Genomic DNA, 14,850 nt, shown 5'->3' on the forward strand with positions numbered 1-14,850 from the left:
TACATATATACATACATATGTGTGTCCTGCCATTTTAATCCATGTTTTCTACAGATTAAATCAACAAATTTAACCTGAATAGATGGAGAGGGGGTGGAGGGGGTGGGCTTAATTAGCGGATTGTCAACGTTGATCAAATTAGCACAGTAATTACCAAATTTCCAGTTCTGTATGAATCATATGAGAATAATTATTGGTAAGGCAACAAAAAGAAAGGTCAGGAATGATGCTTAGTGAATCAGCTGCTTAAATTTCATCTCAGGAAGTTGAAGGTAAGTTGCCTAAAATGATGAAAAGTTTGTCATTACATTTTTCTTTCAAATTTTCTTCTTTTAGTGCATTAAGTTTTGCAAGAAAATACTGAAGTTGCCAAGGATTTTACTTGGATCCACAATCAATGCCCAAGGAAGCAGCAGTCAAGAAATTGAACATCATATCCCATTGAGCAAAACTGCTGCAAAAGACCTCTTTAAGGTGTTATAAAGTAACAGAATTATGTGAGTCTTTTGCAATTTTCTTCCATTGTGTGTTTTATTATTGACAGTAATAAAAGGCAGCTATTAGGAAGGGCTAAGGATCTCTAGTGGCATAGTGCCTAAGGCATTTGACTGCTAACCAGAAGGTTGGTGGTTCAAACCCACCAGCCACTCCATGGAAGGAAGACTGGGTAATCTACTTCCATAAAGATTTACCACCTCAGAAACCCAAAGGGAATCTCTATGAGTCAAAATTGATTTGATGGCAATGAGTTTGGTTTGGTTTGGTTTGGAAAGTAAACATGTTACTTTGAGGACTAAGGTACACCTGACCCAAGCCATGGTATTTTCAATTGTTTCATATGCGTATGAAAGCTGAACAAAGAAAAATTGATGTCTTTTTCAATTACAGCATTGGAGAAGAATATTAAATATTACCATGCACTGACAGAAGAGTGAAAAAATCTATCTTGGAAGAAGTCTAACCACAGAGCCCCTTAGAAGTGAGGATGATAAGACTTCATCTCATATACTTTGGGCATGTTATTGGGAGGGACCAATCCCAGGAGAAGGACACCATACTTGGTAAAGTAGAGCATCAGCAAAAAAGAGGAAGCTCCTCAGTGAGATGGACGGACACAGTGGCTGCGACAATGGGCCCAACCACAGCAATGATTGTGAGGATGATACAGGACTGGGGAGTGTTACGTTCTGTTGTACACGGGGTCCTTATCATTCAGAGCTGGCTCCATGGCACCTAACAACAGACAGCAAAACTTTGCAATGACAGTCATCCTACTACATACTCTTGCTTTTAAACTTTTTGTTACCTTCAAAAGTATGCTAATGGAATTCTAATTTTCCAAGTTTAAGACTCCAGCCACAAACCTCAAAGGTATCTTTCATTCAAGTTTGAGATGTGTATGTTATGTGGAATTATTCTATGTAACATGAAATACTTAGTTATGCAAGCTCATTGGCTTTGCCATTAGTTTGAAAATTATGTTAGTAAAAAAAAAGTGTTAAAGAGCAAAGATGTCACTTTGAAGACTAAGGTGCACCTGACCCAAGCCATGGTATTTTCAGTGGCTTCATATGCATGTGAAAGCTGGACAATGAATAAGGAAGAGTGAAGAAGAGTTGATGTCTTTGAATTGTTGTTTTGGTGAAGAATACTGAAAATACCATGGACTGAGAGAAGAACAAACAAATCTATCCTGGAGGAAGTGCAGATAGAATGCACCTTGGAAGTGAGAATGGCCAGACTTTGTCTCACATACTTGGGTCCTCTTGGCAGAAGGAACCATTCCCTGGAGAAGGATATCATGCTTGGTAAAGTGGAGGGTCAGCAACAAAGGCGTAGACCCTCAACAAGATGGATTGACACAGTGGCTCCAATGATGGGTTTAATTAAGCATAATAAGGATTCTGAAGATGGTGCAGGACTGGGCAGTGTTTCATTCTGTTATACATGGTGTCACAATGAGTTGGAGCTGACTCGATGGCACCTAGCAAAAACATGTGACTTTGGGTTTGGCAACTCAGTGTTTCAGTTTTCATGTCTGTAAAGTAGGAACAGTGGTATTCATGCATACCTATTTCACAGGTAGGTTGTGAGAACAAAACAAAGAAGTGGATATAAAAGCACTTTTATAAAAGATAAAGCACCATACACATACATTTCTGTAATGTTAGAATCTTCATCATCATCTTCATTATCTCCTTGTCATTAGCCCTAACTGTGTAAACTTGACTTTTCTTACTTGGTGCTTTCATTGCAACTTCCTAGGCTTTAGTTCAGAACAAAGAAGGGAATAAAGAATAAAGGAACAAGCACTGGTTAGGGGGTAGGAATGACTGTCCCACATCCATCAAGCATGAGCCAAACAATGGAACACTATTTCTTAACTGCTCAACAACAATTCCCCTGAATGCATTTATGCTACACCATACTTGGGGAAACAGTTACATAACTGTTAATGCTGAGAGATGTTGTTCTGTGCGCATTTACAGATAATATTTCCATTAGTTAAAAAGAAAAAGATAGTTTAAAGTTTATCTTTTCTAGCAGAGTCATATGATTCTTTCTCAGTGTGCCCTTGACATGCAGCCAGCTTTAGTTTTTCATTTTATTTTATTATAATTTTGGGACACATTTTGAAATGACTGTTTCAAACAAAATATTTCCTCCTGTGTTTTCTTGAGAAAGAACTTTATGTATACACACACACACACACACACACACATAAATGTCTAAGCAGACATTACATGAAATCTGAAAGAAAGGAAGGAAGAAGAAAGGGATTGAGGGAGGGAGGAGGAAGGAAGGAAGAAAAGAAATCATTCTTTTGTTATTTTATTTGAAATATCAGGGAAGTATATTATCCCGGAGTGCTAGAACTAAGAGATCATTTCCTTTGGATGAACTACAAGTTTCAAAGAGTACAAATCTCAAAATCTGCACATAGAATAAGTGATTCTGGCCCCCAAATGACCTTAAATATGGGGCCAAAAGAAATCAAATGACATATTGCACTGAGCAAATTTGTTGCAAAGACCTCTGTGAAGTGTTAAGGAGCAAAGATGTCACTTTGAAGACTAAGGTGCACCTGACCCAATCCACGGTATTTTCAGTTGCCTCATTTGCGTGCAAAAGATGGACAATTAATAAGGAAGACTGAAGAAAAATTGATGCATTTGAATGATGATGATAGAAAAGAATATTAAATATACCATACATTGCCAGAAGAACAAACAAATCTGTCCTGAAAAAAGTGCAACCAGAATGCTCCTTAGAAATGAGGAAAGCAAGATATCATCTGACATTCTTTGGACATGTTATCAGGAGGGACCAGTCCCTGGAGAAGGACATCATGCTGGTAAAGTAGAGAGTCAGCAAAAAAGAGGAAGGCCTTTAGTGACACAGATTGACACAGTGGCTGCAAACAATGGGCTGAAGCATAGCCAAAATTGTGAAGACGGTGCAGGACCGGGCAGTGTTTCATTCTGTTGTGTATGAGGTTGTTGTGAGTTGGAATCAACTAGACAGCACCTGAGAACAACAGCAGTGTCCTTTATCTCCTCTGTCTGCCTGAACTTCTTTCTTTTTCTCACTTTATAACTTCAAAAAGGCCAGAGAATTGGAATTCTTAACTGTGATTTTGATGAGCAGCAAAGCAATCACCACAATAAAACACATAGATAAGGACTTTTCAGTGTGTTCTGCAAACCACAAATTCTACAAGATAGAAATAGGTGCTATGTGTAAAAAAATTGTCTAGTAAAATAAGCTTGGGGATTGCTGGGTTAAATAAAGTGAAATGGATTTCTCTACTAGAGGGTATCTCTGAACCTTGTCTATGCAAAGTGTGGCAAACTGCTGAAAAGATACTACATAGAGTCTTTCCAAATGTATTTGAAAGGAGAAACTATTTATGAGTAGAGCAATTAGTTTTAATAAAAAAAATACTTGGAATGCTTATATAGAAGATTCTAAAGATCACTTTAGCTGTAAAGTCCTCTAAGCTTGTAGGTTTACAGGGATTGTGACCTATAATGGAACATAGCACAACATGATATGAGAGTCACTCTATGACTCCAAGAAAATAGATAATTAAAATATTGCCAGAAGTGAGAGAGTTACTAATATAAGGTAAGTTTTTTCAATCATGTCTTTAACAGATTATTGTCACTATTCCAGGCTTTATAATAAACCCAATCTTTTCTAATACTGATGGAAATACATGATCACAGCCTAACTGTCCCCATTTCTTAATCAAAGTATGTTGAAAGTAAAGGCTGGGCAGAAAAGTAACCTGATCAAAAAAAGTTACCTCTACATTTTTGGTAATGTTAGACTTTACTGCTTCGAGATCATGAGAAATGGAAATGTCCCATCTGATCATTATCTCACTCATTTCGCATCCAATAAGACAAATTAGAGTAAGCCCAAGGACATGGGGAAAAGAAGTTTCTGTTGTAGATGAAGATCAAGTTTGGGCCTCTTCCTTATTTCCAAAGATTCAAACACATGTTCTTCTGATGTTTCCCAAAGCTATCACTCACTCTTACTAGAAAGATTCAAGTAACATCCAGGGCCACTCTGGGTGTCCTCCTAGCCTGGTGATTATTAACTCCACAATAAGTTATAAAATGTGAGACAGATGTCCTGATGGATCTTTAAGTAGAGGCCAAACGATTTATTACCCTATTTATATGTACCATGGCACATATCCTTTACAAAGCATTTTACATAATACATGGGAAGTGTTTCCAAGGAAACGATGTGGGAGCTAGACTCCCTATGGTTAGAGATGTAGGGTTTAGGGATGTGGCCAGAGGCTTCATTTTAATTTCTTCTGTTTGGGATGTGTGTGACAGTATGTGTGAGAGGTCCTTCAAAGAGTTTTTTCCTGGCCCAGAACATTATCTAATAGTTTTCTCTCTTGCTCTCTCTCCTTTTGCTATAAAGAAAACACTGTTTGGTAGCTTGAATTGTATATTTATTTATTTAATAAACATAGATGTGCCAAGAATTGTTCTAAAACTTTATAAATATTAATTTATTTATTCTTCATATCACATCTGTGAAGAAGATAGTATAATACACATTTTCACAGGTTAAAAACATTGGTGCACAAAGAAGTTGGGTAATTTTCCCAAGAGCACATAGCCAGTAAGGAGTGGATCCCAGCTATTAGGCTCCAGTGTCAATTAATTACTATGGTATGGTACCTTTACACTCCAAGAGCACCTGGGTTTTTCTTGGCCATGGCCTTGGACAAACCTACTTCTAAACCCATTCAGGTCTAAACTAAAGTTTTTAACATAATATGCTATCTGGAAGAGGCTACCCTAAGCTCAATCCAATAAGAAAGAAAGAGGAAAGACTAATAAGAAAGGTATAGAAAGAGAAAAGGAGGAGTTATGGAGAAATGAGCAAAGCCAACAACAGTGGAATTGAGCTCGGGTCTATCCTTGCAGTCCCAGCTTAGTAATGTCTCCTGTGTCCATAAGATGCTTAAAGTCTCTTCTTTAATCTGGGAGGTGTTAACTGGAGGGTTTTTAGAGGCACAGGGGAAGGAAATATTTCCAAGGTTCCTGCCTCTTCCAACCATAGGCATACCAGAATGAGCCCAGGGAGCTGTATCACTGGGTGCAAAACAGCATTGGGGACAGCCATTATTATCCCTCCTGTGAGTGACCATGAGACCGAGAGAGACTATGTTATCTATGTCACACAGCTAGAAAGTAGCAGAGCCAGGATTCAAAACCAGGTTTGTTTGAATATAGCATAGCTCTATTATTTTCTATTCCCTTACACTCCTCTATAACGACTTGCCAGGGGACCAAACAGTAGCAATGATGGGCATTTAGGTTATTGTAGCAATCCATCATCTGTCTGTGGTTCTATGATGACCTGGTCACTTCCACTAATCCCACCAAGAACTCTGAACTCTTACACATCTATTTTCTCATTTGCTTTCAAAGCATCACTATGAATTTAGCAGGGAAAGGTATTATTATGACCATTTTGCAGAGGACTATATAATAATATTGACAATTTTAGTGGCAAATTATCCTATTAGCCTTCAGTTTTACAACTGAGCTTTTATCCTGTATCATGGAAATCACTGGTTTAGTAACCAAAATAAACACAAGGTCAAGAGTCTTGATTTTATGAAACCATAGGGAGCTGCCTGGTTTTTGCTGGTTAAATAAGGGTAGGGAGGTCAACTCACCAGTCAGGAAGTCAGGGTCTGGCACGGGCTCTGAGATTTCCTCAAGGCACTGATTCTCCAGTGGGACAGTGGCAACCACAAGGCCATCAGGCAGTTGCTGGTCTAAACCTCGTGCAAAGTTGTTTTGCCTGGAAACAGGAGTAGATCTTCATTTTTTGAGTGTTCAGGTGAACCCAACTCATTGGTGGAAAATCCATATCTCAACCCAGAATGTACAAATTCTTTCTGAGCCACAAAGCTCCCCTCACCCTCAACCCCATTTGATAAGCATGTCTGTAATAAGACAAATGGATATGGGAGGCAGGGTGGGGCAGGGAGAGATGAGAAATGAGGGAACTTTAAAGGTCTACTTAAATGATAGGAAATATTCTTCCCTCGCCCACCCCCTTTCCAGTCCTACTCCCTGATAGCCTCTTCACTTTCATTACTAGGCTGCAGTGAAGGAGCCAGGCACCACTCTACCAAGAGATTAGTTATGATATCTCATTGCCTTTGGCAAGCAAATTTCCAGGCAAATATTAAGTAAAGTCTCCTGTCTGTAATAGTAAAAGCATCTGACTCCAAGAGCTGGTTCAGAAGTCTACTATCAGTTTGCTCATAAGGTTCCAGGCCCATGTAGCTATCAACTTCCTCACTCTATACCTTCCTTATTTGATACCTTCCTCCTTTTTTTCCTTCCTTTCTTAAAGAATGCTATTATAACCCTTAACATCATCATCACTATCCTCATTTCCTGGAAAGCATTTTCCCACGGGTTCTGAGGAACATGTATTCTAATATCCCAAGATAGAACAGGGACAAGGGTTAAATGGAAGATCTTCTGAAATATTCTAAATGGGTGGTATGGAATCTTTTGGTCTCAAGACCCCCTTTTTTAAAAAACACTAATAACTCACTGCCATCGAGTCAATTCTGATGCATAGTGACCCCCATTGGGTTTCCAAGGCTGTAAATCTTTATGGAAGCAGACTGCCTCATCTTTCTTCTGCAGAGCAGCTAATGAGTTCAAACCCTTGACCTTTTGGTTAGCAGCTAAATGTCTTAACCACTACACCACCAGAGCTCCTTAAGACCCCTTTACACCTTTAAAAATAATCAAAGCCTTCAATTTGCTTTTGTTCATATGGGCCATGTCTATCAATATTTATCACATTAGAAAATGAAATAGAAAATTTAAAAATATCTGATTTATTAAAAAATAGCAATAAACCTATTAAATGCTAACATATTTTATGACAAATAATTATATTTCCACCTAAAAAAGTGGTGAGGAGAAAAGCATTATTTCACATTTTTAAATTTTGGAGTCTCACATTTGCATTCAATTTATTGTAATTTATTATTTTAAGTATAAGACATAAATTTAGTCTATCAACATTAAGAAAAGTGGAAAGCTGGCAGATCCCTTGAAAGCATCTCTAGGACCCTCAGAGATTCTTGGACCACACTGTGAGAACCACTGTTCTAGACTGGGAGTCTAAACAGCTAACTTATTTACACTTGCCTTGCTTCAAGATATAAATCATTGTGTAAGGTTGTTTCATTGAATTGTACAGCTGACAAATGCTTAACTGGTAAATAAGTTTATTTAGTTAGTCAGCTGCTAACTAAAAGGTTGAAGGTTTGAGTCAACCCAGAGGGATCTCAGAAGAAAGGCCTGCCTTTGAAAAACCAGTCATTGAAAACCCTGTGGAATTCACTATTCTAGACTGACTCACACTCTTGTTCTCCCACTCAGAGGGAAACTGGAACTTTAGCATTTTGGGGTGGCTGTTACAAAAACTCTTGCAGTCCTTGCCTGGGCAAGGTAACAGCTCACTTAACCCTTTCCCATTCACCCAGAGGAAGCATGGTTCTTGGATTCTAGAAGAGGGGTATAGACTTGGAGAAGACCTTGAGAGAGACCATGACCTATCCTTCTAGGCAGTATCACACTTGCCTTGCTTCAAGATATAAATCATTGTGTAAGGTTGTTTCATTGAATTGTACAACTGACAAATGCTGAACTGGCAAATGTTGTGTTATATATGTTTTTTTTGCAATGAAAATACACAAACTCTTCAAGGAAGAAAATTCATCAACTGCTCTGAACAATCAGTTCTCTGCATATGAAATTCACCTGAATGTTCCTTTTAGCACTTGTCCAGCAGCCACTTCCTTGGAATGGTTGTTATACCCAAAGAACATTTCCCCAAAGAGGGTCTGGTTCATGGGGAGCTCTCTGCTTTCCCCACAGTCACCTCCATCTGGGCAGGTCTCCGTGATGAGTTGGCAAGAGCGCCCGTCCACACCAAGCTTGTAATCTTCAATGCACCTAACAGCATGGAAAGCCCAAGACAAGAAGTATTCCATCAATGAACTATATAGTCAAGTCAACCCAATGAATTGGAAAGAAATGACTCTGGGAAAGGGCTGCATGGTCAAAGATTATGAATATTCCAATTTGATTTTACCCACTTACAATTCATTTTCCTAAGCCTATAAACTAAGTCTCCTTCTATGCTGTGATCTTACCAAACTTCTCACCTCTCCTTTGCAAATAAGTGCGTTCAGAGCTTCTGAGGATGCTCTTTCTTCTGATAAATGCATGCTTTCTCAAAGAGGCTCAGGGTAAGAATTACCAGAGATTTGCTTATAAATGAGTTAGCACAATTAAATCCAAGACATTCTACAGCCTTTCTCAAGAACCATCCACATGGCCAGGCCCTACATTTGTTTGGAAGGTAATTAGGCAGCAAAAGGAATGACACTGTGCTTAAGAAATTAATAACTTTCTAATCTGATCCTGTGACAAGTCAACTAAGAAATTAGAAAGATTTATCATCTCCTGGCTGTGTTCTGTTTTACTGTATCCAAACACAAGATCAACCCATATTAACTCCCTCTCCACTCAGAGTAGCCTTCCTGAACAAAATAGAAACTAGGCCACAAAGTGTTCTGTGTGCACCATTAACTGAGAGCTACCTCCTTGGCATCCACCTCATTATACAGATACAGTTACACTAATGGAAAAGCAGTGCTAATGTTGGTAAACACAGGTTGATGACTTATAAATCATTATTTGGGCCTTATGGGTAGTTAAATTGAGAAGAAGAACATTTGTTAGGTCAAGTAAGAACCGCTTCTTTGATAAAGCTTTCATTTAAAAAGAATATTGATTCCATTTGTGTCTCTAAATCTACAAGAGTTAGAATTTATAGATGTTCACGACATGGAAACACATCATTTATTACTATCTACATTAATAGTTGCCATAAGATAAAACCTCTTCTTTAAATAGAGGAATAAGTAATTATAGTTTTAAGTAGTGAGAAACAATATTGTAATGGTAATGGCTGCAATTTACTGGCTAACACTGGGCCAGTTGTTACCTCTCTGAGCTCAGCTTCCACACCTGTAAAGGGGAAAAACTGCAAAACAAAAATAAAAAAACAGTACTTGCATCATTGGATCACTGAGAAAATAAAATGAAGTACTGAATATGAAGAACTTATATATAACCGTACATAACAAATACTCATTTAGTATTGACAATATTAGTATTAGCAGAAGTGCAAATGAGGCCAATGACAATGTAGTTTTAATTGCTGTTTTCCCCATTTACATATTTGTGTAAAATATGTAACAGGTGTGAGTAGAGTACTTGAATGATAAGTGCATGCGATTTGATTTGCCTTTATAAGAACCTCAGAACACGGACTTCTTTTGGCAGGCTATGTATAGTGCCTTGGAGAGTATTAAATAGACATATGTACCTAATTCAGATTGAAACAGGAAAGAGAGTCCAGTTAGGAGCCTACTGTATCAGTCTAGCCAATAGATAGGGCTGGAGATCCACAGAAGACTCTCCGGCACCAGACTAGTGGCTAGGACAAGTGTGTGAAGTAGATTTTTACTTGAGCTGTAAGACAGTATTTCCCAGTATCACAGTATTTGGTTGATTCAAATAAAGTTCACCTTAAGCATCTTGACAGCTTCCCCTTCCATAGTGCTCTGGCCCTCCCACTTTGTGTTCACAGCCACTTCTCTTATCCCACATCCTTGGAGGGTAGGAACCTCCTGTTCTTTCTCCTAGATCTAATACTTCACTCAGTTCTCTGCACAAAGTAGGTGTTCAAATATTTGTTTATTAAATAAATCTACAGAACTTTCACTGAATTCACGTCTGTTAATTGACTGGGTCAACCATGATGATAACATTATGGAGAGCATTAAAATTAAGAATGAGCTTCTATTTATGGAGTGGGATTTTATAAGAAATGGAATATGGAAATTGCTCAATTGCAAAGAAATAAAAGAAAATGAAATGCAATAACACTACAGCTCTACTAAATACTCATTGCATGATTATTCAGCAGGCACTGGTTTTGAACAGCAATCCACTTCATTTTATGACTGTAAACATTGATTTTTCTTGGTCAATCTATTAGATCGTGAGATCCTTGAGGGCAAGAACTATGTCACTCATCTTTGTAGCGCAGGGGCCCACATGGTTTGTGGCATAAAATAGACATTCTCCTGGAAAGCTGGGGGGTGAGGGCTAGTTCCAGAGCTCATACTAGGGAGAATAGCATGCAGAGAAGAGAAGAAAGAAAAGCAAAGAGAGGAAGGGAGGAAGAAGAAAGAAAGGAAGGAAGAATAGAAAAGTCAATTATGGTTACGGAACAGTGGGCCAGATCTTTATTTCCTTTACAAATATAGCATGAAAATGTCTCAAATATAATTCTGGTAAGTAACGTAAATTTAAATTTTGAGAGGATACTAGAATTGTTTAAAAAATCAGTGAGAGTCTGAATTCCAGTCCTATTTCACCCACTTACTGACTCCCTAGCCCTCAGAGAGTCCCTTAACTTCACTGTGCATTCATTTTCTCATCTGTAGCCTTCTGTATCTGTGGGACAGCATTCGCTGCTCTTTTCCCTCACTGAGTTATCCTGAGAGGAAATGAACTGAAGTGAATGAAAGAACTGTCAACAGGAAAGGGCTCTTAAACTGCACTAAGGAATTATTAAGCCTGAGAAGGGATGGCTGCACAAAATGTGGGGACCATGGGAGCAGAATGTAAATATGCTTCCATTTCTCTGAAGACCTTCCCTTTCTTTTGGTAATTGGTTAGTTTCACACAATCTTTTCCAAGCTTTTAGACCATGGAATCCTTTTGTCACAAAACCACTGGTTAACGTAGCTTCACAAAAGATAGTTTGAAAAATGCTGGTTTGGGCAGGCAATGATTTAGGTAGGCAAAGATTTAGGTAAACCATGTGGTTAATTTCCTCTTGTACATAAATCCCTGAGGCTCAGATTCTTCATCTATAAACTATAGATGTTTGGCTGGATTTCTCCTAAGGCTTTTCTCAATCTTCACTTTTAAAAAGTGCTCTTCTTCCTATCCTACTGACTTTATCCTCAGAAGCTGAGGGCTGGCCTACAGTAACCAAGTCATTCAGGTTTACTTTTCCAGTTTAGCACTGCAAATCCCTTGTTTTGGGAAGTGCCTTTGGGGTCACTGGCAGCTCAACTTACCCACAGAACATAAAGATGTTGTACAAGGTAGGGTCATCTGGGAAGGGTGCCATCTGCTGGAGACACAGCTGCTCACAGCCGCCATTGAAGCCGTCTGAGCAGTCCACCCCAATGTGACGGTCATAGCAGCCAGAGCTGTCCTTCATTGGGCTGAGTCCAGATGGGCACTGGCACAATCAGAAAGCATCCACACAAGTGGGTGAATCAGGAGATTGAGTTCTCTGGGAATCAGAATGTAACCACTAACATCGATTTTTATCACTCAGTCAGGAAATCATTACTATTGGCAATTAATCCATGAATTTCCCTCTACACTGCACTCCTTTTAAGAACAAGTGACCTTTTTTGACATCTTTCTTCTTTTCTCTGAGCATAGATCACATATGTTTGCATTAAAGCTGGTTTCTCCAAACAGGCTGGAAGAGAGCACTGTAGCAAGACAGAACCACAAGTGCTAGCCTCCCAGTCGATCCTCAGGCTGCCGGAAGTGTGGATGTGATCGGCTAGAATTAAAATACTTCAGCAGAGATTTCTTTGGGCCAGGAGAAGGGAGTGCTGTTATTTGGTCTTAGTATTAATAAGGCTCTTTTCAAGTCCAAAGGTCTTTGTTAACATTGGTACCAGACAGCAGTGTTGGGGGGAATGGATTGAGCCAGGGCTTCCAGCCTGAAGGAGAATGTTGACTTTGTCTGTGACCTTGGAGAAGTGTTGTATGGCTTGCATAGTGGAAGTGGCCTTACTCATTACCTGCCTTCATCAAAGCTGCCCTTAGGAAGACACACAGACAAGGGCACCTACCTGCTGCATGAGCATCTGCAGGTACTGCATTTGAGTTTGGGCTTTATCTCTGGTCCCTTGGACATTGTTAATGTGTGTCATTTAGCTTTTCTGCACCGCTATGCCTTCAATACAGTCTTTGGGAATAGCAGCAGAGAGAATCTAGGAAGAGACGTCAGATCCCAGGGAAGGCAGAGGAGCTTGTTCATCAATAATATCTAACACTTCCAAATACCAAAACCAATCTCACTGCCACAGACTCAATTCCAACTCACAGTGACTCTACAGGACAGGGTAGAACTGCTCCATAAGGTTTCCAAGGCTGTAAATCTTTATGGATGCAGACTGCTTCATCTTTCTCCCAAGGAGTGACTGGTGGGTTCTAACCACCAAATCTACCACTTACCAAGCACTTATTATGTAACAACCAATGGTCTCACTAATTTATAATAACTCTCTTGACTCCTACAAAATCCCTATGAAGTAAGTAATATGGTCACTCACAATTTATATATAAAAAACTGAGAGAGTTTAACTTCCTACAGTTAGTTAACCATGGCAGGACCACGCCTGAGACCCGGCAGTCTAACTATGGAGTCCATGACTTAGCTGCTACATCATTAGCTTACAGCACAGTCTTTTCCACAAAACCAGCTGTCATCAGTTGCTATCAAGTCACTTCTAATTCATGGCAACTCCATGTACATCAAGGCAGAACTGTACTCCATGGTGTTTTCAATGGCTGATCTTTTGAAAGTAGATCACAAAGCCTTTCTTCTGAGGAGCCTCTGGGTGGATCAAACCTCCAACCTTTTAGTTAGCAGCCAAGGACATTAACCCTGAGACTCTGCCATTTCTTGAACACTTACTAGGAGCTGGGCACTCTGCTAAGTGCTTTAGGTATTTTCTCTCACAACAACCTATTAATGTCATTTAATAGATAAGGAGCCCATTAACATAACCAATTAATCACAAGCTTCTCACTGCACTGGACTCCCTTTAAAAGTTGATGACTTTTGCCATCCTCTTCTTCTCTCTGTGCAACAGATCTAACATTTTCTTTACAGCTGAATCCTCTGAACAGTCAGGAAGGGGGAAAATAACTTGTCCTGGGTAAAGCAGCTAGAATGAGGCAGAACTGGGCATCTGTTCAGATCTGACTCCAAAGTCTGGACCTTACATGATTATGTTTTATGCACATACTATCAATTCTCTAACACACACCTTCAAAACCAAACAAAACAAAACTTTCAAAACTCATTGAAACACAGTAGTAAACACTTCCCCTCCTGTCTGCCTCTTGGCTTGCTCTTTTTCTTTGCTGCCAAGCTCCTTGGCCTAGTAGCCCAGAGCTGCCGCAGGTGTGCCTCTGAAAACCCGCCTCTTCTCCCTCCCCACTTCCCAATCAAAGATCGCAGCAGGATAGGCACTGTTTGCTGACACTAATTCTGCAATTTCCCAAACAAATGGCCCCCTGTGGCCCTGCCAGGATCCCAGCCTGGTCCATCCCCTTTCTCTCCATGAAGCCAGCTGGAGTGCTGGAAGGTGACAGCCTTTAAAGAAGTTTCCAAGGGCTGCCCCATGCCGTGCAAACACAGATGTTCCAGATGATGGTAAACAAGCAAATAAGGCAGCTGAGAATTGCACCCCACATTTTGTTAGCCCCCCATCCATCCACTTCCTTGGCCACCCAGCTGTAAGACCAGATGTGCCACCAGGAGGGAGTCGGCTTCACCACTGTGTGGCTGCCCAGGCATGGATGAGGGTATTGGAACAGGGAAGTTTGATTGGAATTAAATGGGCTGAAGTGGTTGCCATGAGTTTTTTATTCTTTTCTCTTCTATAAAGCTTGTGAGAAGCCATCAAGCAGAGACAAACCCTGTCCTCCTGTTATTCCGGCTTCAAGTACTTTCAGCCTTGAACCAATAGCTATCTCAATCATCAGCCAGGATCACCATCTTCCCAACCACTTGCTTCCCCCCACCCTAGAATGTCTCTTCAAGCATGATTTTTGATAAAGACTTCACCAAATGAAACACAAGCAGGATTTGTTCAAGAATTCCCAAACCTAGCATGCCCACAGCTCACTTAGCCTAAGGTCTAGATGGCTATTGCTATCCCAAATTGGAACACATGATAGTCACACTCTGTTAGGAACCTTGGAGAGGAGACAGATGCCGTGTAAGCAAGGCTAAAAATAATAACAGTGATCAGGAATTGAGCACCTCTATATGCAGGGCAATCTACATATATTATCTTCATTCCCAACAAAGCAGATAGGTGTTATTCTTCCGATTTTGCAGATAAGCAAACTTAGACTGAGAAAGATGTAG

At 39.7% G+C, this 14,850-nt stretch overlaps 1 protein-coding gene across 1 annotated transcript in view; it reads right to left on the minus strand.

Annotated features, from left to right (window-relative positions):
* The window catches only part of ASTN1 (astrotactin 1), a 500,284-nt gene that overhangs the window by 132,741 nt on the left and 352,693 nt on the right, over window positions 1–14,850 (minus strand). The window contains exons 12-15 of the mRNA XM_007937608.2: window positions 11,741–11,907; window positions 8,337–8,531; window positions 6,133–6,345; window positions 3,829–3,833 (exon numbers count right to left, since the gene is read on the minus strand). Coding sequence (XP_007935799.1) covers window positions 3,829–3,833; window positions 6,133–6,345; window positions 8,337–8,531; window positions 11,741–11,907 — 580 coding nt within the window. The remainder of the gene's footprint in view (window positions 1–3,828; window positions 3,834–6,132; window positions 6,346–8,336; window positions 8,532–11,740; window positions 11,908–14,850) is intronic.

The sequence above is a fragment of the Orycteropus afer genome, unplaced genomic scaffold, assembly GCF_000298275.1.
Source record: "Orycteropus afer afer isolate SDZICR_OR568_19922 unplaced genomic scaffold, OryAfe1.0 scaffold00043, whole genome shotgun sequence".
Lineage (NCBI taxonomy): Eukaryota > Metazoa > Chordata > Mammalia > Tubulidentata > Orycteropodidae > Orycteropus > Orycteropus afer.